This window comes from Procambarus clarkii, chromosome 67 (assembly GCF_040958095.1).
Source record: "Procambarus clarkii isolate CNS0578487 chromosome 67, FALCON_Pclarkii_2.0, whole genome shotgun sequence".
In the NCBI taxonomy this organism is placed as follows: domain Eukaryota; kingdom Metazoa; phylum Arthropoda; class Malacostraca; order Decapoda; family Cambaridae; genus Procambarus; species Procambarus clarkii.
The window spans coordinates 5,705,552-5,728,879 of NC_091216.1; the positions used below are offsets into that span (position 1 = coordinate 5,705,552).

The 23,328-nt window shown below is 41.3% G+C and overlaps 1 protein-coding gene across 1 annotated transcript; it reads right to left on the bottom strand.

Annotated features, from left to right (window-relative positions):
- Nucleotides 1-2,895: 2,895 nt before the first annotated feature.
- Nucleotides 2,896-22,862, bottom strand: LOC138355514 (uncharacterized). Its single transcript, XM_069310713.1, has 2 exons — nt 22,812-22,862; nt 2,896-3,330 (listed from the first exon to the last, which is right to left on the bottom strand). The coding sequence occupies exons 1-2, from the start codon at nt 22,860-22,862 to the stop codon at nt 2,896-2,898; spliced, it is 486 nt and encodes a 161-aa protein (XP_069166814.1).
- Between the last annotated feature and the right edge of the window lie 466 nt (nt 22,863-23,328).

Below are 23,328 nucleotides of genomic sequence, written 5' to 3' on the forward strand. Positions count from 1 at the left end.
CCCCCAGAGAGAGAGGGGTTAAAAGGCGCAGTAGTCAAAACTAGAGACTGAGCCGGGCCAGGGGACGAGGTAGTCACCACTGGGGGCATGGGGCTCGACCCAACCACAGAGGAGGGAGGGGACCCAAGGGGAATAGTCAGAAAGTCCAATGGAGGAGCAAGGTCGGGGCCCAATGCAGCGGAGGCTGCAGAGCGCGGTCTTCCAACACAGACCGACTCGGGGGCTTGGTCGCCCACCCCACGAGCCTGAGAAGGTAAATGAAAAACAGAATTTAACATGAGGACAAATAAAGAAACATTCATTCACGAATGTGCCCCCACACCCACCATGGACCTAATCAGCCAAGTTTTCCTGACTCCCAAAATTTCTCACCCTACTCTTCCGTAGATCTGTCCTCACTCCCCACTCTACCGTAGATCTGTTCCCACTCCCCACTCTACCGTAGATCTGTTCCCAATCTTACTCAACTGTTGATCTGTTCCCAATCATACTCAACCTTAGATCTGTTCCCAATCTTACTCAACCTTAGATCTGTTCCCAATCTTACTCAACCGACAGATCTGTTCCCAATCTTACTCAACCACAGATCTGTTCCCACTACCCATATCTGTTCCCACTCTCATTCTACCATAGATCTGTTCTCACTACCCATATCTGTTCCCACTCTCACTCTACCATAGATCTGTTCTCACTCTACCGTAGATCTGTTCTCACTCCCCACTCTACTGTAGATCTGTTCTCACTCCCCACTCTACTGTAGATCTGTTCTCACTACCCACTCTACCGTAGATCTGTTCTCACTCACACTCTACTGTAGATATGTTCTCACTTCGCACTCTACTGTAGATATGTTCTCACTCCATACTCTACTGTAGATATGTTCTCACTTCGCATTCTACTGTAGATCTGTTCTCACTACCCACTCTACCGTAGATCTGTTCTCACTACCCACTCTACCGTAGATCTGTTCTCACTACCCACTCTACCGTAGATCTGTTCTCACTACCCACTCTACCGTAGATCTGTTCTCACTCTCACTAACTTATTGTACCTTCATTGTACCTTACTGTATTTTATTGTACCTCACTGTACCGTTACTGTACCTTTCTGTATTTTTACTGTACCCGTACTGTATCTTACAGCACCAATATTTTATCTTGCTATACCTAGTGTACCTTACTGTACCCTTACTGTATCCTTACTGTACCCTTACTGTATCCTTACTGTACCCTTACTGTATCCTTACTGTACCCTTACTCTATCCTTACTGTACCTTTACTGTATCTTACAGTATTGTTACTGTTCCTTTCTGTCCCCTACAGTACTGTTACTGTACCTTACTGTACCCGTTACTGTATCCTTACTGTACCCTTACCGTATCTTACGGTACTGTTATTGTACCTTTCGATATCCTACAGTACTGTTACTGTACCTTACTGTATCCGTTACTGTATCCTTACTGTATCTTACGGTACTGTTACTATACCTTCTGTATCCTACAGTACTGTTACTGTACCTTACTGTGTCCTTACTGTACCATTACCGTATCTTACAATACCGTTACTTTACCTTACTGTACCCTTTTTGTATCTTTATTGTACCCTTACCGTACCTTACTATACAATTGTTGTGCCCTTACTGTATCTTACTGTACCCTTACTGTATTCTTACTGTACCATTACCGTATTTTACTCTACTTTTTCTGTATCCTTACTGTATCTTTTTTGTACCCTTTAATATACCTCTACTGTACCTTACAGTAACTACTACTGTACCTCTACCATATACTCTGTATACCTCTACTGTAATTTACAGTTACTGTACGTACATAAACTGTAAACGTACACCTAGGAGGATATCGCCTTGTATATTGGAAGAGTGAGCTGAGGGCCTCAACAAGCTCCTCTCATACAACATGTAAACGTTCCAAGAGGTCGACGGAACTTGTATTATCAACATTCTGAAATATTGTCGTGTCGCTATTTGTGTGGTGCTCGGTCTGTCACGTTAAGCATCGATGAACCTGGAGATTATGTGGATGGGTAAATAATTGAACACAGACACTCGTGCCTAAAGCAACCTTTATAAGCAAATGTCATATATTCATATACCCGACAGATGCACTTTTATTATTTTAACGCATTTCTCATCAGTTTTTTGGAAATGGAAACAATTTTTTACATTGATTATAATTTTCACTCAATGTGCTGCACTTACAATCGTCATTCAACGTACGAGTGGCACTTATGCTCACATCTGTAAATGCTGCACTTACAGGCAAGACTGTTGCGGTGGTTAACTTATCAGGAACATGTTATACGTCAATGTGTCTACTTACACTTGTAGTAACTTAAACACTTGTCAGTCTCTACAAGGCAGAGAGATAGATCATTTCACTTAACAACGATCATTAATCTTTGAGACAAGAGGTTACATATACTCCACTCACGTCCACTGTTAACCAGACGAGAGGAGGCAGAGGGACGGGAAGAAGGAACTACTCTGACCTTGAGAGGTAAATAACACCGGCATCTTCACTGCTTTATTTAACAACAAACATTAACACAAGCGACGTTACCAAGGCAACCAGCGCTGGGCCATGTCTAAAGTCAAGTTCATGAATTAGGAAGAAAATCAGAGAGCCCAACCACAACGATCCTGAGGCAGTGGATCACTAGCCTGAGACAGTGGATCACTAGCCTGAGACAGTGGATCACTAGCCTGAGACAGGGGATCACTAGCCTTAGACAGTGGATCACTAGCCTGAGACAATGGATCACTAGCCTGAGACAGTGGATCACTAACCTGAGACAATGGATCACTAGCCTGAGACAGTGGATCACTAGCCCGAGACAGTGGATCACTAACCTGACACAATGGATCACTAGCCCGAGACTATGGATCACTAGCCTGAGACAATGCATCACTAGCCCGAGACAGTGGATCACTAGCCTGAGACAATGGATCACTCGCATGAGACAGTGGATCACTAACCTGAGACAATGGATCACTAGCCCGAGACAATGGATCACTAGCCTGAGACAGCGGATCACTAGCCTGAGATAGCGGATCACTAACCTGAGACAGTGTATCACTCGCCTGAGACAGTCGATCACTAACCTGAGACAATGGATCACTAGCCTGAAACAATGGATCACTAACCTGAGACAGTGTATCACTAGCCTGAGACTGTGGATCACTAGCCCGAGACAATGGATCACTAGCCTGAGACAATGGATCACTAGCCTGAGGCAGTGGATCACTAACCTGAGACAGTGTATCACTCGCCTGAGACAGTCGATCACTAACCTGAGACAATGGATCACTAGCCTGAAACAATAGATCACTAGCCTGAGACTGTGGATCACTAGCCCGAGACAGTGGATCACTAGCCCGAGACAATGGATCACTAGCCTGCAGCAGTTCATCACTCACTGGAGGCAGGGGGTTGCCTAGGAGGCATACTGTGGGGGGGGGGGGAGATGTGGGATAAAGACATAGCTCAGTGTTCCTTCTCCATTATGAAATACAAACACTTCATCGCGATACAAGCGGAAATAAACAGATCATTAGAGTACAAAGGTGACCAAACACGTCTGTGTACATCTTGACCTGCTGTAACGTACAAATGTGTATGTAACTTCTACAGTGGCATAGTTTTATCATGCCTCCCACCTCATAATGCATATTGGTTGGCAGCTATGGATCAGCGTTGTTGAAATGTAAACAACATCAAGATTTGTTCCCAGATATACATCTAGATTTGTTTACATATAAACATTTAGATTTAGATTTAGTTCCAGATATTCAGGTAAAAAATTATCTGAAAAATTTATTACGTATTACTAATTCTCCATCACACTTTATGAAATATATATAATGCCAAATTTATTGAAATAATAAGGACTACTAATGCTTCTTTGATATTTCTTCATTAAAACAAAAAACTCCTCTTCAACTTCATCTCCAGCACAAGGTGGCCTGGTTGATGAGAAACTTCTCCAGCACAAGGTGACATAGTTGATGAGAAACTTCTCCAGCACAAGGTGGCCTGGTTGATGAGAAACTTCTCCAGCACAAGGTGACATAGTTGATGAGAAACTTCTCCAGCACAAGGTGACATGGTTGATGAGAAACTTCTCCAGCACAAGGTGGCCTAGTTGATGAGAAACTTCTCCAGCACAAGGTGGCCTGGTTGATGAGAAACTTCTCCAGCACAAGGTGACATAGTTGATGAGAAACTTCTCCAGCACAAGGTGACATGGTTGATGAGAAACTTCTCCAGCACAAGGTGGCCTAGTTGATGAGAAACTTCTCCAGCACAAGGTGACATAGTTGATGAGAAACTTCTCCAGCACAAGGTGGCCTGGTTGATGAGAAACTTCTCCAGCACAAGGTGACATAGTTGATGAGAAACTTCTCCAGCACAAGGTGGCCTGGGTGATGAGAAACTTCTCCAGCACAAGGTGACATGGTTGATGAGAAACTTCTCCAGCACAAGGCGGCCTGGGTGATGAGAAACTTCTCCAGCACAAGGTGACATGGTTGATGAGTAACTTCTCCAGCACAAGGTGACATGGTTGATGAGTAACTTCTCCAGCACAAGGTGGCATGGTTGATGAGAAACTTCTCCAGCACACGGTGGCCTGGGTGATGAGAAACTTCTCCAGCACACGGTGGCATGGTTGATGAGAAACTTCTCCAGCACAAGGTGGGATGGTTGATGAGAAACTTCTCTAGCACAAGGTGGCATGGTTGATGAGAAACTTCTCCAGCACACGGTGGCCTGGTTAATGAGAAACGTCTCCAGCACAAGGTGGCCTGGTTGATGAGAAACTTCTCCAGCACAAGGTGGCATGGTTGATGAGAAACTTCTCTAGCACACGGTGGCCTGGGTGATGAGAAACTTCTCCAGCACAAGGTGGCCTGGTTGATGAGAAACGTCTCCAGCACAAGGTGGCCTGGTTGATGAGAAACTTCTCCAGCACAAGGTGACATGGTTGATGAGAAACTTCTCTAGCACAAGGTGGCATGGTTGATGAGAAACTTCTCCAGCACACGGTGGCCTGGGTGATGAGAAACTTCTCCAGCACAAGGTGGCATGGTTGATGAGAAACTTCTCCAGCACAAGGTGGGATGGTTGATGAGAAACTTCTCTAGCACAAGGTGGCATGGTTGATGAGAAACTTCTCCAGCACACGGTGGCCTGGTTAATGAGAAACGTCTCCAGCACAAGGTGGCCTGGTTGATGAGAAACTTCTCCAGCACAAGGTGGCATGGTTGATGAGAAACTTCTCCAGCACACGGTGGCCTGGTTAATGAGAAACGTCTCCAGCACAAGGTGGCATGGTTGATGAGAAACTTCTCCAGCACAAGGTGGCCTGGTTGATGAGAAACTTCTCCAGCACAAGGTGGCCTGGTTGATGAGAAACTTCTCCAGCACAACGTGGCCTGGTTGATGAGAAACTTCTCCAGCACAAGGCGGCCTGGGTGATGAGAAACTTCTCCAGCACAAGGTGGCCTGGGTGATGAGAAACTTCTCCAGCACAAGGTGGCCTGGTTGATGAGAAACTTCTCCAGCACAAGGTGGCCTGGGTGATGAGAAACTTCTCCAGCACAAGGTGGCCTCGTTGATGAGAAACATCTCCAGCACAAGGTGGCATGGTTGATGAGAAACATCTCCAGCACAAGGTGGCCTGGATGATGAGAAACATCTCCAGCACAAGGTGGCCTGGGTGATGAGAAACATCTCCAGCACAAGGTGGCCTGGTTGATGAGAACCATCTCCAGCACAAGGTGGCCTGGATGATGAGAAACATCTCCAGCACAAGGTGGCCTGGTTGATGAGAAACTTCTCCAGCACAAGGTGGCCTGGTTGATGAGAAACTTCTCCAGCACAAGGTGGCCTGGTTGATGAGAAACTTCTCCAGCACAAGGTGGCCTCGTTGATGAGAAACTTCTCCAGCACAAGGTGGCCTGGGTGATGAGAAACTTCTCCAGCACAAGGTGGCCTCGTTGATGAGAAACTTCTCCAGCACAAGGTGGCCTGGTTGATGAGAAACTTCTCCAGCACAAGGTGGCCTGGGTGATGAGAAACTTCTCCAGCACAAGGTGGCCTCGTTGATGAGAAACTTCTCCAGCAGAAGGTGGCCTGATTGATGAGAAACATCTCCAGCACAAGGTGGCCTGGATGATGAGAAACTTCTCCAGCACAAGGTGGCCTGGTTGATGAGAAACTTCTCCAGCACAAGGTGGCCTGGTTGATGAGAAACTTCTCCAGCACACGGTGGCCTCGTTGATGAGAAACTTCTCCAGCACAAGGTGGCCTGGTTGATGAGAAACTTCTCCAGCACAAGGTGGCCTGGTTGATCAGAAACTTCTCCAGCACAAGGTGGCCTGGTTGATGAGAAACTTCTCCAGCACAAGGTGGCCTGGTTGATGAGACACATCTCCATCACAAGGTGGCCTGGGTGAGAGAAAACTTCAAGATCTGTTTTCTATGCAGTGATTGTTGTGACGTCATTCAACGCCATGCATGAACGCTGGTAATGATTGCAACATTTCTCCACTCTGGATAAACCGAAGTTGACCCTCAAAATGGCATTTAACAGTTATAATTTATTTTATCAGTTTAAATTTTATGTGGATCATCGAGCTGAATACTTTTCGTATTTCAGCATTTCAAAATTGGCGGCGTCTTTAATTTAAAGAAATTCTTTCCAAAAGGAATCTGTATATGTTTTATTATTCCATTCAGCTAAATATATTTTTGGCATATTGGGATTCAGCCTTAGAAATTGTTTCTTAAGAGGCACCGAAGCACTTCATGACTTCACAAATTGAAGAAATGGATTTGTTGGAGGCGCCCTCTGCTTCAACTGTTGAAACACACAGAAGAGAAAAATTTGTCATCAGTGTTTCAAAATATATTCTTTATTTGTTGTAATAAGTTGATTAGTTCATAATTCTTCAATTTTTGTTTCAAAATGGTAGGCCAGGTATGGCTTTAAGTTCAAATCTTCATTAAAGTTTCAAGTTAGGTCAACATTGCATACACAAATACATAATCTTCTTTTCAGTTCATCTAACTTGCAGATGGAGATCAAGCTACTTCAATTTATCAAAGTTTTTGGACTCAAATAATTGGTTTATTCTTGTTACTTCGCTAAGTATGGGTTGTATAAAAAACAGATATGCAAGATTTTTCATCGGAATTCATATAAAAAAGAATTTCAGCTGTGTAGCACCTCTCACTGTCTCATGCTTTCGTAGAAAGATCCTTTTATTCTGACCATTATTCAGTTATTTGATCCACAGCTGGTTACATAGATATTCAACTTGTCTATCAGAGGATAGAGAGAGCCATTTATGGGTTTCTGCCATGAGAAACTCCAAGCGTCTAAGAGACATTCAGAAGATCTGTGATAAACTACCAATTGAACTGAGTTACACATTGTATTAAAACGAGTGAAGGAACATCCCATTTTAATCTTGCATAAACTCAATTAAAAATTCCAATCATAACACTGGTATTATCTGTTCCTATTCCAACAAGGTTCTTCGAGTCAAACTCTCTATTCAATAATAATGATTAAAACCCTTCTACAACACTCTTGGCATCACATTTTTCAAGCAGGGCAAGATGTGTTGACACACCTTCATAATGGTTTTTACAATAGTTTATAATGGACACTCTTAATAACGTCTGAACTGAAGGGTCATTGCATTCATTTAATTAACAGCAAACTGCACCATCATATCAACTCCTGGTAAAAATAGCAACACAAAACATTCTCCGTGGTATTACTGCAACTTGTGTGATGCATCTTCAGATCTGACACAATTTAATGTCATCAATATTTTTCCTGCTCAGATGAACAAGATGATCACAGTTCCTCACAGCTGTGGCAACATAACGACATGACAACTGCTCCTCCAGCTATGATGATTTATATTTAGTAGGTGTAAACATTGAAGGAAGAGGTGTATGGAGTTTTAAGGTACTTGCATTAAGAGGTTTCTACACAGAGCGTGATTTTTCAAGTCGTGATATATTCTTTTTAACTCTGCTTTGCAGAAGTTAAAGTGTGTTCTTTACACCATTATTATTTATACAATTAATATTACCATTATCAATTTATAAAACAAATTATCAATTTATACAAAATTATCAAATAAAAATAATTACTTAATTATTATTTGAATAAGTTATGCTTACATTAAATATTCATTATTATCGATTATAAAAAACACCCTCAGTGTATTACATTACTAAAACCTGTGAGTGTTGCAGAGATGCATGTGACCCACCGGGTCTACTGACTGCTAATCATTCGTACCGTTGTTGTGAATAGTGTTAATATAATATTTCCTGCTTTATACAGGAAAACAAATCGACCAGTGAAAAAAAGTTATAAACGTACAATAACACGCTCCAAGGCATGCAAATATCTGTTCTGGTACAAATTTGGTCAGATCATCTTCAAACATCCAAGATTATATTAATACCATCTAGATTTACAAATAACATCTGAAGTGCATTTTCTGACATCCAGACGTAACACAAATGATCAAGATATGGATGAAAGTCATACATATTGGCAAGACTGTTATGGAGGCCCAGTGAAGGGAACCATTAGGAGACGGCGGCGTGGGTGCCGACGACGGGCCGGCGGCGCCCGGAGCCTGTGTCAACACTCAAGCTAATGAGCTTATCAGAGGTAATGCGGACTCGTCCGACTTCCAAGGCAGCTTCTCCCAACTACGGAAACCCAACTAATTGACGGTGTTTACCCTGCACTTGGCGGCGGCGTTCAACACATGCTGACAGTTTCAAATAGGGATGTGATGGTTTCGCTTCACACAGGACGGCGTTCAATCCCCGACCGTCCAAGTGGTTGGGCACCATTCCCCCCTCTCCCCCCCGTCCAATCCCAAATCCTTATCCAGATCCCTTCTAAGTGCTATATAGTCGTAATGACTTGGTGTTTTCTCCTGATAATTCCCTTCACTTCAAATATGAATCGGGAAAGGAAGATACAGATGGGTGAGGAGAGAGCGCTGTCGGGTAGTGACCATTCCTTCTCAATAATACCACACCACACAAAATATGGGAAAACAAATTAGGAAGACAAAATCGATACAAAACGACCTAAATATTATCAGATGAAAAATAATCCTTAAAAACTCAAGGTTCTGTGCCTAAGTAGTTATAACAGTCACCAGATATCAGCTGAACTATATAGAAACTGAGAAACTGAGATTCGAAATTTGTTTGGAGCAATGATAAACAGTGATTTTTAGAAAAAAATCACTGTATAAAAGTATGGTAAAAGCAGTAGTGTTAGCAATTGGGCTCATTATTTTTATCCGCCAGCATTATCTTGCCCAAGTTAGGCCTAATATACATTACGTTGTTGAGTTATGGTCACCATACTGCAACATATTCTCTTGAAGGTGGACACATAACAGTCCCGGGAACTGGAATCCTCACTCATGAAGAGATGATATAAACAACATTTAAATTCTTCAGTAAGTTACAGAAGGAAGGTAAGGTGGGCGACCACAAGCATATATATATATATATATACATATATATATATATATATATACATATATATATATATATATATATATATATATATATATATATATATATATATATATATATATATATGTCGTACCTAATAGCCAGAACGCACTTCTCAGCCTACTATGCAAGGCCCGATTTGCCTAATAAGCCAAGTTTTCCTGAATTAATATATTTTCTCTATTTTTTTTCTTATGAAATCATAAAGCTACCCATTTCATTATATATGAAATCAATTTTTTTTTATTGGAGTTAAAATTAACATAGATATATGACCAAACCTAACCAACCCTACCTAACCTAACCTAACCTATCTTTATAGGTTAGGTTAGGTTAGGTAGCAGAAAAAGTTAGGTTAGGCTAGGTTAGGTAGGTTAGGTAGTCGAAAAAAAATTAATTCATGAAAACTTGGCTTATTAGGCAAATCCGGCCATGTATAGTAGGCTGAGAAGTGCGTTCTGGCTACTAGGTACGACATAAATATATATATATATATATATATATATATATATATATATATATATATATATATATATATATATATATATATGTCGTACCTAGTAGCCAGATCGCACTTCTCAGCCTAGTATGCAAGGCCCGATTTGCCTAATAAGCCAAGTTTTCCTGAATTAATATATTTACTCTACTTTTTTTCTTATGAAATGATAAAGCTACCCATTTCATTATGTATGAGGTCAATTTTTTTTTTATTGGAGTTAAAATTAACGTAGATATATCTGGACGAGACAATCGGGATGATAGCCGACAGAGTGTATCGTGATCCAGCCTGTACTCCTCTTGACATACCAGAAAATATTCTAAGGAAACTACTCCAAGCTTGTCTTAAAGAGGCACCCTTCTTGAGCCCGGATGGGCACATGTATAAGCAAGTAGATGGGGTCGCCATGGGTTCTCCCCTAGGTGTCCTGTTTGCAAACTTCTACATGGGTACCATCGAGCAAAAAGTCTTAGTCGACATGAACTTGAAACCGGCCATATACTGCAGGTATGTTGACGACATTTTTACACAGGTACCTGATGCCAGACATCTGCAGGAGCTGAAGGAGGCATTTGAGCAGAGTTCCGTGCTGCGTTTCACTTACGAGATGGAAAAGGATGGGAAGCTGCCCTTTCTAGATGTAACAGTCATGGAAAAGAGCGGAGGTTTCCACACTGCAGTCTACACTAAGGAAACGAACATAGGAATGTGCCTAAATGCCAACAGCGACTGCCCAGACAGGTACAAGAGGAGTGTTGTTAACGCATATGTCGACCGTGCTCTCAGCCACAGCTCAGAATGGAAGCAAGTCGACGAAGAACTCTGTAGGGTAAGGCAGGTCCTAGTCAACAACGGCTTCTCCAATGGTTTCGTCCAAGACATCATAAGAAGGAAAGTGAAACGCCATGCAACCTCTGAAGAGACAACTAACACAACACCTATACCCCCTATTAGACTATTTTACAGGAACTTCTTTTCCACAGCTCATAAAACGAAGGAAAGGGTCCTGAAAGATATTGTTAATAGAAACGTTATCCCTACAGACAAAAATCAGAGGATACAACTGACGATTTACTATAAAACCAGAAAAACGGCCAGCCTACTCATAAGAAACTCTCCAGACACAAAGCAAAACGCTTTAAAAGAGACCAACGTCGTCTATGCCTTCAAATGCCCTCTTGGGGACTGTAAGCTCCAAAAAACCCAGTATATAGGCAAGACAACAACATCTCTTTCTAGGCGTTTAACGATGCATAAGCAACAGGGCTCCATTAAGGAACATATAATCTCTTCCCACAACCAAACCATCGCCAGAGAAATCCTAGTAAACAACACAGAAATCATCGATAGATACAGCGATAGCAGACGGCTTGACGCTTGCGAGGCACTACACATTAAGAAGTCAACTCCAGCAATCAACAGCCAATTAATGCACAACTATATTCTACCCACCTCAAGACTCCGCTCCAATATAGAAGCATCATGAAATATGGACCAATAGGCTTTCTACAATCACTTCCATTCAATACCCATTGTTTCGTGTTCTGTCTTGTGTTGATGAATTTAATACCCTATTAATACCACCTCACCCCATCCACCTCACTCAAATGTAGATATAAACAAATCGGAGATGTGTAAGTTCTATTCAGTTGTGTATGTGTAAACTAAAGTCTTTGAAAATGTAATAAGTTTCACGAAACGCGCTCAAGTGTCGCGTCAGACTAGAAATAAAAATGAATTTTGGAGAATTGATTTTTGAATTACCACCAGCAGTGAAAAGAAATGTACGAAAGATTGAGAAAATTCGTGTTAGAATTATTAATCTTACTTTTTCGATCATATTTAATAATATATGTCTACAGGAAAGACTGCTACCAAAATATACTAATATATATATATATATATATATATATATATATATATATATATATATATATAAATATATATATATATATATATATATATATATATATATATATATATATATATATATATATATATATATATATATGTCGTACCTAGTAGCCAGAACGCACTTCTCGGCCTACTATGCAAGGCCCGATTTGCCTAATAAGCCAAGTTTTCATGAATTAATGGTTTTTCGACTACCTAACCTACCTAACCTAACCTAACTTTTTCGGCCACCTAACCTAACCTAACCTATAAAGATAGGTTAGGTTAGGTTAGGTAGGGTTGGTTAGGTTCGGTCATATATCTACATTAATTTTAACTCCAATAAAAAAAAATTACCTCATACATAATGAAATGTGTAGCTTTATCATTTCATAAGACAAAAATTAGAGAAAATATATTAATTCATGAAAACTTTGCTTATTAGGCAAATCGGGCCTTGCATAGTAGGCTGAGAAGTGCGTTCTGGCTATTAGGTACGACATATATATATATATATATATATATATATATATATATATATATATATATATATATATATATATATATATATATATATACATATATATATATATGTCGTACCTAGTAGCCAGAACTCACTTCTCAGCCTACTATTCAAGGCCCGATTTGCCTAATAAGCCAAGTTTTCCTGAATTAATATATTTACTATAATTTTTTTCTTATGAAATGATAAAGCTACCCTTTTCTCAATGTATGAGGTCAATTTTTTTTATTGGAGTTAAAATTAACGTAGATATATGACCGAACCTAACCAACCCTACCTAACCTAACCTAACCTATATTTATAGGTAAGGTTAGGTTAGGTAGCCAAAAAAAGCTAGGTTAGGTTAGGTTAGGTAGGTTAGGTAGACGAAAAAACATTAATTCATGAAAACTTGGCTTATTAGGCAAATCGGGACTTGAATAGTAGGCTGAGAAGTGCGTTCTGGCTATTAGGTACGACATATATATATATATATATATATATATATATATATATATAGTGTGTGTGTGTGTGTGTTGTACCTTGTAGCCAGAACGCAGTACTAGGGCTACTATGCAAGGCCTGATTTGGTTAATAAGCCAAGTTTTCCTGAATTTATATATTTTTCTAATTTTTTCTTATGAAACGATAAAGCTATCCATTTCATTATGCATGAGTTATTTTTTTTAGTTAAAATTAACGTTCTTAATATCTATATAAATAAAAATGTACATGTTCGTTTGTTCAAAATCGCTAATCTCCGAAAGTTCTTCGTCGTTTGCTTTGAAATTTTCACACAACGTTCCATTCGCATCCTAGCGAGTTTTTATATACATACTATGTAGATGTCTCGTCTGTGATGAGAAATAACATGTTTTCTTTGAAAACCTGCATTTTTCGTATGTTTTTCACGTGAGGGAAACCTCTTTATTGATTACTTTGAAATTTTGACACAAAGTTGCATTCGAGTAGTCTTTATATACCCACTTTATACATGCCTCTCCTGTGACAGGTAAAAACAAGTTTTTTTGAAAAACAGCGCCATCTGTTGCGCGTAAGAGAAACACAGGCTGAACTAAGTAGCTGTACAATTCCCCAATGAAATTGGGAACATTGAAATGAAATCGTTATATTTAGTATAGTGTATGTTGCTCTTACGTGCCACAGATGGCGCTGTTTTTCAAAAAAGGCATGTTTTTACCTATCACAGGAGTGGCATCTATACTTACTCTCAAAATGAAAGGTATGGTACACAACAAAGCTCAATTCCAATGCAATGTCATACAAAATAATTAAATCAGAATGAAAATAAATCGAAATCTATGAAAATTCAATATCAGTGCAATCGGAAATATTTAAATGGAATCGTAACGTATTTAGTATAGCATGTGTTGCTCTTACGTGCAACAGATGGCACCGTTTCCTAAAAAAAAATGTTTTTACCTGTCACAGGTGTAGTATCTTTACTTATACATATGAAATGAATATTATGGTAAACAACACAACTTAATTCCAATGCAATGTCACACAAAATAATTAAATCAAGATCATAATTAATCTAAATCTATGAAAATTCAATTTATCAATGCAATTGGAAACATTGAAATGGAATCATAACATATTTAGTACAGCGTGTGTTGCTATTATGTGCAACAGATGGAACTGTTAAAAAAAATATATATATTTTTATCTGTCACAGGTGTGGCATCTATATAGTAGGTATATAAACACAAGCACATATTCGAATGGAACGTTGTGTCAAAATTTCAAAGAAATCGGTGAAGAACTTTTGAAGATTAAAGAGAGTGTTGCTATTACATGCAACAGATGGCGTTGTTTTTCAAAAAAGCATGTTTTTTCCTATCACAGGTGAGGCATGTATATAGCAGATATATAAAAACACGTGCCCATTTGAATGCAAATTTGCAGCAAAATTTCAAAGCAATCGGTAAAGAGGTTTCCAAGATTTCCCTCACATGAAAAACACAAATTAAAAAACATGTTTTTTCCATCACAGACATGACATCAATATAGTATGTATATAAAACCTCGCTTGGATGCGAATGGAACGTTGTGTTGAAAATTTCAAGGAAATCTGTGACGAACTTTCGGAGATTAGCTATTTTGAACAAACGAACATTTACATTCTTATTTATATAGACTAGCTGTACCCGGCCATGCGTTGCTGTGGCTCAGCAACACATGTACGTTACTGAGCCACATCAACCTTCCTCCCTGGCCCCCCAGTCCTCCCCACCATTCCCCTCTCCCCCATCCACTCGTCCTCTCACCATTTCCCACTCCCCCACCCCTTCTTCCTTCCAACTGTTCCTCACCCCCCCATCCCCTCGTCCTCCCCACCATTCCCCCATCCCCTTGTCCTCCCCACCATCTCCCACTCCACCGTCCCCTCTTCCTCCCCCACCCTTCTCTCCTCCACCGTACCCTCGTCCTCCAAATCATCTCTCACTTCCCCATCCATATCGTCCTCCCAACCTTTCCCCCTTCCCCCATCATCTTGTCCTCCCCACCATATCCCACTCCTCTGTCCCCTTGTTCTCCTGTTATGACCCCAGGTAGGCTGAAAAACGAGTCTGCCCCTTTTGAGAGTTATTCACCAAACCAGACCCAAGTGAGAGGTCAAAGGAAATGTAGACATGTGAATATATTAAATACTTGGCTAAGGATAATGAAGAGTTTAAGAGCATTAGCAGAGGATAAATATGTAAATATGGGAGGCGGTCGGCCGAACGGACAGCACGCTGGACTTGTCATCCTGTGGTCCCGGGTTCGATCCAGGCGCCGGCGAGAAACAATTGGCAGAGTTTCTTTCACCCTATGCCCCTGTTACCTAGCAGTAAAATAGGTACCTGGGTGTTTGTCAGCTGTCACGGGCTGCTTCCTGGGGGTGGAGGCCTGGTCGAGAACCGGGCCGTGGGGACACTGAAAACCCCGAAATCATCCTAAGATTACCTTAAGATAACGGTTTTGACATGAGATGTCAAGATTTTGTTGGCAACATAAGCGGCTCACTGCATATGTCTTGACTTCACTCGAGCAGCAGAGATCGTGAGAGGAGGTTACTGTGTTTGTGCTCCTGGCAGTAAAGGAGGAATCTCTAATTTTGTGCTCCATCAAGAGGAGGGGACCAGTCAGGTGTTCGTGTATGAAGCCTGGGGACGACTTAATGCTCGAGACGGGAATAGAAAGCGCCTGGTGAAGCAGCTTTATAGCGATTTTGTAGGCGACCGGTGATCACCAATGTCGATGACCGGACCTCAGCACGCCCCACATGAGATAAATTCTGAGGTAAGCCTATTTAACCAGTTGTTAGCGATTGCCTGTGATTGATCGTGTGTCCAGCGCTCATGGCAAGTGTTTATAGGTATATTAGATATATTTTATTAGGGCAGTAGGCTTAAATAAGAGAGTGAAGATGAGGCAACCAGTTGGAAGAGGTGGCGACACGTCCGTCCTCTCCAAGCGTCAGTGGGTGACTGAGGCAGACGGCCTCGCGAGGCTGCGGCTCAGGGAGGTGGAGCATGGAATCGCCCGAACTGGGGAGTCCCCCTCGCGACGTGTGAGAGTTAAAAGAGATGTCGAGTGAAGGAGACTTCATTATATGAATACATTTAGTTGTGTTTTAGTAGGAAAACATTTTTATTGGCATGGCAATAGAAATTGCAGGTTTTTTTTGTAGAAGTTGATGGAACTTCGAGGCCAGAGAAGTTATTGGGTGGAACTTCAGGGCTGTAGAAGTGAATGCTGAACTCTGTGGAAGAGCAGAGCCCAATAGTGATAGGTGGACCACACTCTGTGAAGAGGAGCAGTGAAGTGAAGTTTCACGTGCTTCTGAGGGATCAGTGGTAGAGCATCACTGGTGTTTGAGGAGAACTTCATAGTGTAGCAGTCTATTAGCAGGGCTGCAGAAGACCCTTGTTGACAATTCTGGGAGAACCTAGAGATATACAGGGTAATGAGCCTCTAGATGCAGAGCGGAGGTTCATGGTGACGCCTTAAAATGTATTAGGAGAGTGCTTGAATGTCATTGGCGTGTAAGACGCAGTGGAAGGTGAGAGATTGACCATTTTATGTTGAGGAATTTTTATGCAGATGTTTCTAGTGTCTCAGCCACAAGCAGAGCTTCATATACTTTCAGGACTGATTGTGTAATATTGATGTTTCTAGTGTTACAGCCATAAGTTGTGTTAAAAAATATATATTTCGGTTGATCACGTAGTATTATTACGACGAGATTTAACCCCACTTGGTGATGGGGTAATGAGTGGTTAGCCAGGGGTTGGGCAACCACTCGAAATTGAAGGCTAGTGAAGCCAAGAGAGGGTATTGGATCGCAACCAGGTTGTAGTAGCTTAGAGTATTTTACGTAAATATTCTTATTTCTTTTATGTAGTGTATCTTACATGTTCTTTGTTTATTAAATGAGTATAGTTAACAGGTGTTTGCCCTTGTATCTTCTGATAAAATCAGAAGATACAACTGACAATTTACTGTAAAACCAGAAAAACGGCCAGCCTACTCATGAGAAACTCTCCAGACACAATACAGAACGCTTTAAAAGAGACCAACGTCGTCTATGCCTTCAAATGCCCTCTTGGAGACTGTAAGCCTCAAAAAACTCAGTATATAGGCAAGACAACAACATCTCTTTCCAGGCATTTAACGATGCATAAGCAAGAGGGCTCCATTAAGGAACATATAGTCTCTTCCCACAACCAAACCATCACCAGAGAAATCTTAGCAAACAACACAGAAATCATCGATAGATACAGCGATAGCAGGCGGCTTGACGTCTGCGAGGCACTACACATCAAGAAGTCAACACCAGCAATCAACAGCCAATTAATGCACAACTATATTCTACCCACCTCAAGACTCCGCTCCAATAAAGAAGCATCAAGAAATATGGGCCAATAAAAATAGGCCTTCTGCAGTTACCTACCTTTAATACCTGTTTGTATTAATAATGTTTTAATAATGGTCACGGTACTGTGTATTTAGGGGTGATCCTGGACGGCATGGGTTCGAATCCTGGCCGGGTCAAAGAGTTCTTAGTGATATATGGCTTGCGCGTTCATGCAGCTTTCTCACATTTGTATTATATATATATATATATATATATATATATATATATATATATATATATATATATATGTCGTACCTAATAGCCAGAATGCACTTCTCAGCCTACTATGCAAGGCCCAATTTGCCTAATAAGCCAAGTTTTCCTGAATTAATATATTTTCTATAATTTTTTTCTTATGAAATGATAAAGCTACCCATTTCATTATGTATGAGGTCAATTTTTTTTAATTGCAGTTAAAATTAATGTAGATATATGACCGAACCTAACCAACCCTACCTAACCTAACCTAACCTATCTTTATAGGTTAGGTTAGGTTAGGTAGCCGAAAAAGTTAGGTTAGGTTAGGTTAGGTAGGTTAGGTAGTCGAAAAATAATTAGTTCATGAAAACTTGGCTTATTAGGCAAATTGGGCCTTGCATAGTAGGCTGAGAAGTGCGTTCTGGCTACTAGGTACGACATATATATATATATATATATGTATGTCGTACCTAGTAGCCAGAACGCACTTCTCGGCCTACTATGCAAGGCCCGATTTGCTGAATAAGCCAAGTTTTCATGAATTAATGTTTTTTCGACTACCTAACCTACCTAACCTAACTTAACCTAACCTATAAAGATAGGTTAGGTAGGGTTGGATAGGTTTGGTCATATATCTACGTTAATTTTAACTCCAATAAAAAAAATTAACTTCATACATAATGAAATGGGTAGCTTTATCATTTCATAAGAAAAAAATTAGACAAAATATATTAAATCAGGAAAACTTGGCTTATTAGGCAAATCGGGCCTTGCATAGTAGGCTGAGAAATGCGTTCTGGCTACTAGGTACGACATATATATATATATATATATATATATATATATATATATATATATATATATATGTCGTACCTAGTAGCCAGAACTCACTTCTCAGCCTACTATGCAAGGCCCGATTTGCCTAATAAGCCAAGTTTTCATGAATTAATTGTTTTTCGACTACCTAACCTACCTAACCTAACCTAACCTAACTTTTTCGGCTACTTAACCCAACCTAACCTATAGAGATAGGTTAGGTTAGGTTAGGTAGGGTTGGTTAGGTTCGGTCATATATCTACGTTAATTTTATCTCAATGAACAAAAATTGACCTCATACATTATGAAATGGGTAGCTTTATCATTTCATAAGAAAAATTTAGAGAAAATATATTAATTCAGGAAAACTTGGCTTGTTAGGCAAATCGGGCCATGCATAGTAGGCTGAGAAGTGAGTTCTGGCTACTAGGTACGACATATATATATATATATATATATATATATATATATATATATATATATATATATATATGCGAACAAGCCTGAATGGTCCCCAGGACATATGCAACTGAAAACTCACACCCCAGAAGTGACTCGAACCCATACTCCCAGAAGCAACGCAACTGGTATGTACAAGACGCCTTAATCCACTTGACCATCACGACCGGACATAATGAGGTGATAGCCGAGGCTATTTGAACCACCCCACCGCCGGCACTCGGATAGTTATCTTGGGCATAGCATTTTACCAAATCACCTCATTCTTTGGGGCACACGTGAGGAACACAAATGCGAACAAGCCTGAATGGTCCCCAGGACATATGCAACTGAAAACTCACACCCCAGAAGTGACTCGAACCCATACTCCCAGAAGCAACGCAACTGGTATGTACAAGACGCCTTAATCCACTTGACCATCACGACCGGACATAATGAGGTGATAGCCGAGGCTATTTGAACCAGCCCACCGCCGGCACTCGGATAGTTATCTTGGGCATAGCATTTTACCAAATCACCTCATTCTTTGGGGCACACGTGAGGAACACAAATTCCAGTTGCGTTGCTTCTGGGAGTATGGGTTCGAGTCACTTCTGGGGTGTGAGTTTTCAGTTGCATATGTCCTGGGGACCATTCAGGCTTGTTCGCACCAGTTGCGTTGCTTCTGGGAGTATGGGTTCGAGTCACTTCTGGGGTGTGAGTTTTCAGTTGCATATGTCCTGGGGACCATTCAGGCTTGTTCGCATTTGTGTTCCTCACGTGTGCCCCAAAGAATGAGGTGATTTGGTAAAATGCTATGCCCAAGATAACTATCCGAGTGCCGGCGGTGGGGTGGTTCAAATAGCCTCGGCTATCACCTCATTATGTCCGGTCGTGATGGTCAAGTGGATTAAGGCGTCTTGTACATACCAGTTGCGTTGCTTCTGGGAGTATGGGTTCGAGTCACTTCTGGGGTGTGAGTTTTCAGTTGCATATGTCCTGGGGACCATTCAGGCTTGTTCGCATTTGTGTTCCTCACGTGTGCCCCAAAGAATGAGGTGATTTGGTAAAATGCTATGCCCAAGATAACTATCCGAGTGCCGGCGGTGGGGTGGTTCAAATAGCCTCGGCTATCACCTCATTATGTCCGGTCGTGATGGTCAAGTGGATTAAGGCGTCTTGTACATACCAGTTGCGTTGCTTCTGGGAGTATGGGTTCGAGTCACTTCTGGGGTGTGAGTTTTCAGTTATATATATATATATATATATATATATATATATATATATATATATATATATATATATATATATATATATATAGGGGGGGTACCACCTCTGGTGCAATTATAGGGACCCACAGCCTCAGAGAAGGGAACACTGAGCATTCAGGGAAAAACTGGCCATTTAACTCTTAATGCGTAAGAGTGTTCGCTTCTCCTACCACCCCCCTCTTTTTTATGGTGTACACTTTATTATGCAAGGTTATACAGTTACATATCTGATTTTATACAACAAATTAACATTAAGAGGATACAAAAAAAAGTTCGCTTCCTAGAGGCTGTAGATTTCCTCAAACTCCTCCGACGCCGGGCAGGAACCGAGGATGCAGCGAGCATTCCCCCTCTGGATCGCGACACTGAGGCACTGAAAGAGAAAACTTGCTGCTCTAGGGTCTCTTGTGGTGTCAATGAGCTTGGAACCAAGATCCTTAAGAAACCTTCTTGCACTCTCTCCCCATGGGCCTAGGGTCTCAGACCCTATTGGAACAAAGTTGTACCGATGATCTAATTACCTGTACTTGGCTGACTTGTCTCTTTCTCTGCGTGTCGCTGCGGCTCCTGCTGTACCGACAGAGAGGTTGATGTATGTGGTTGCCAGGGTGGATACACAAGTATAGTCCCATGCCAACTGTCTGCCACCCTTCCACGGTCGCAGTGTGATTCCGTCTGGTCGGCCGGCAAATCTACCAGTCACGGTTCAGTAGGTTGTGGGGCTCTCTCTCCGCTGGACACTGAGCAGAGGCAAGGCTTCTTTTAATGATGTCATTGACTTCGTCGTGTCTAGTGTGCCAACCACCAGATTTTCCACAGTGCAGGCCATGCAATCCATATTCGTCAGCATCTGCCTCGCCGCAAATACACCTGTGAACAGTGTGGATAGGGGCAGCAAGACGGAGAGCGACTGCAATACGGAGCTCCTGCGGATCAAGACGTGTGCCTGTCGCAGACATAGGGACTGCCAAAAGGAAGTCCCCTACATGGGGAGCCTGCACAGCTGTGAGGAGTGCACGATCACTGGGGGTTGTTGCTGCCTCCAGCAAAGCTGTGGCTTCTTTATCTACAATGGGGCTGTCCCAACTAGATTGTTTCTTGGCTTCTAGCATGACTGGTCTGAGTTCTGGGTCTGCCATGGCACCCCATTTCGTGTCGCATTCCATGTAGTGGGGGTCCTGTATCCCCGCTACATCACTCAGTGTGTCAGGTAGAATTTCCTTAACCAGGTCATCTGATGCTGAGGAGGAAGAAAGGAAGGCTCGGACAGCAATTTGGGTGGCGGTGCGGACACCCAAGCAACCGAGCCTAACAGGAAGAGTGGCTTGTTTCCACTGGCATTCGTTGAGGGAGAGGTTAACAACTTTTTCCAGCATGGTCTTCAGTAAGAGGTCATACTCTTCAAGCTTTCGTCTGTCGTAAGATGGGGCGCACCTCAGAAAGTAGGTTAACCTCGCAAGGGATAGGCATTTGGTAAGGAGATAAAAAGCATAGTGGGCATCGATGTCACCTATTCTGTCTTCCATCCTCCTAAGGTCTGCGATTTTCTTGTCAAGGATCTCCTCACTGGCGTTAGACCCAAGGGGGGGCTCCAAGGAGGGTGCTGTTCTCGGCCCTAATGACATGGGCTCCAGGCAAGGCAGACCTTATTCTAGCTACGATGTCTGGGTTGGAAGAGACTACTTCACACTTGGAAGGGTTCAGGAAGAGACCCAGGCTTACTTCTTGCTCCCTTATTTTCCTGATATCTGCCAAGAGGTGGTCTACGGTGCCAGCTATAGTGCCATCATCCAAAAACCAGATGTTGAACTCGCTGGACAAGCTTTCGGTGATTTCTTTTAAGACTAAGCAGAAAAGAAGGGGAGCAAGAGGATTACCTTGCTGAACACCTTCACATTATCTGATTTCATATATATATATATATATATATATATATATATATATATATATATATATATATATATATATATATATATATATATATATTATATATATATATATTATATATATATATATTATATATATATATATATATATATATATATATATATATATATATATATATTTATATATATATGCGAACAAGCCTGAATGGTCCCCAGGACAATATGCAACTGAAAACTCACACCCCAGAAGTGACTCGAATTTTGATTAAGGCATCTAAGGCGATTAAGGCGAATTTTGGATTAAGGCGTCTTGTACATACCAGTTGCGTGGCTCCTGGGAGTATGGGTTCGAGTCACTTCTGGGGTGTGAGTTTTCAGTTATATATATATATATATATATATATATATATATATATATATATATATATATATATAATCCACATCCTAGTCTAATCTATCAATGTGATATAATGTTAATCCCTTTATTCGAGGTTCAATTTCTGTTAGTGCAATAATATTAAATGTTTCTGTCCAGACACACTTAAACTGTGCATTTAAATTATATATTCTTTTTCTAGAGCTCCTAGGAATGTTCTTATTTTGAGGCCAGTCTCCATCTGCGTTACCCTGCCAGCACATGCTTATTGCTTTCTTTCCTCAAATATATTTTCTTACTACTGTTAACTATCAGTTTAAGCCTAATCAACTCCTCTCCCTACCAGAGTCCTCCAGTCTTCCAAACTAATGTGATGGCTGTCATGATCCTGTGTATTAGTGCCGTACACTCCTCACTCTTCCTATTTCATTTCCTTCGACACCAATTCCAATAACGGGGTTCCCCATTCCATCAGTTCCGCTCACCATATAACACCAGAATGTCCAGCAGTACGAGAGCCAGTGCAGACGAGACCATATTCTGCCAGGCTCCACCCTAATATTACCTCACGCTGCCACTCTCGTAACTCTCTTGTCTTACCTCTCGTGAAAATAATTTTGTTACATTTTTCTTCCAAAATCCTTAATCACTCTCAACGTTTTCTGCTGAACAAAGTTTTCCCAAAACTTTCATACTCTCATCAAACTTCCTACAAAGTGCTGCATTTTTGTCTCGTTACTGTTCTTGACACCACGCCTCACCTGGCGCCAGCTGTCTCTTCTACCATGTTGTGCAGCACCAGACACCTCAACGCCTCACCTGGCGCCAGCTATCTCTTCTACCATGTTGTGCAGCACCAGACACCTCCACGCCTCACCTGGCGCCAGCTATCTCTTCTACCATGTTGTGCAGCACCAGACACCTCCACGCCTC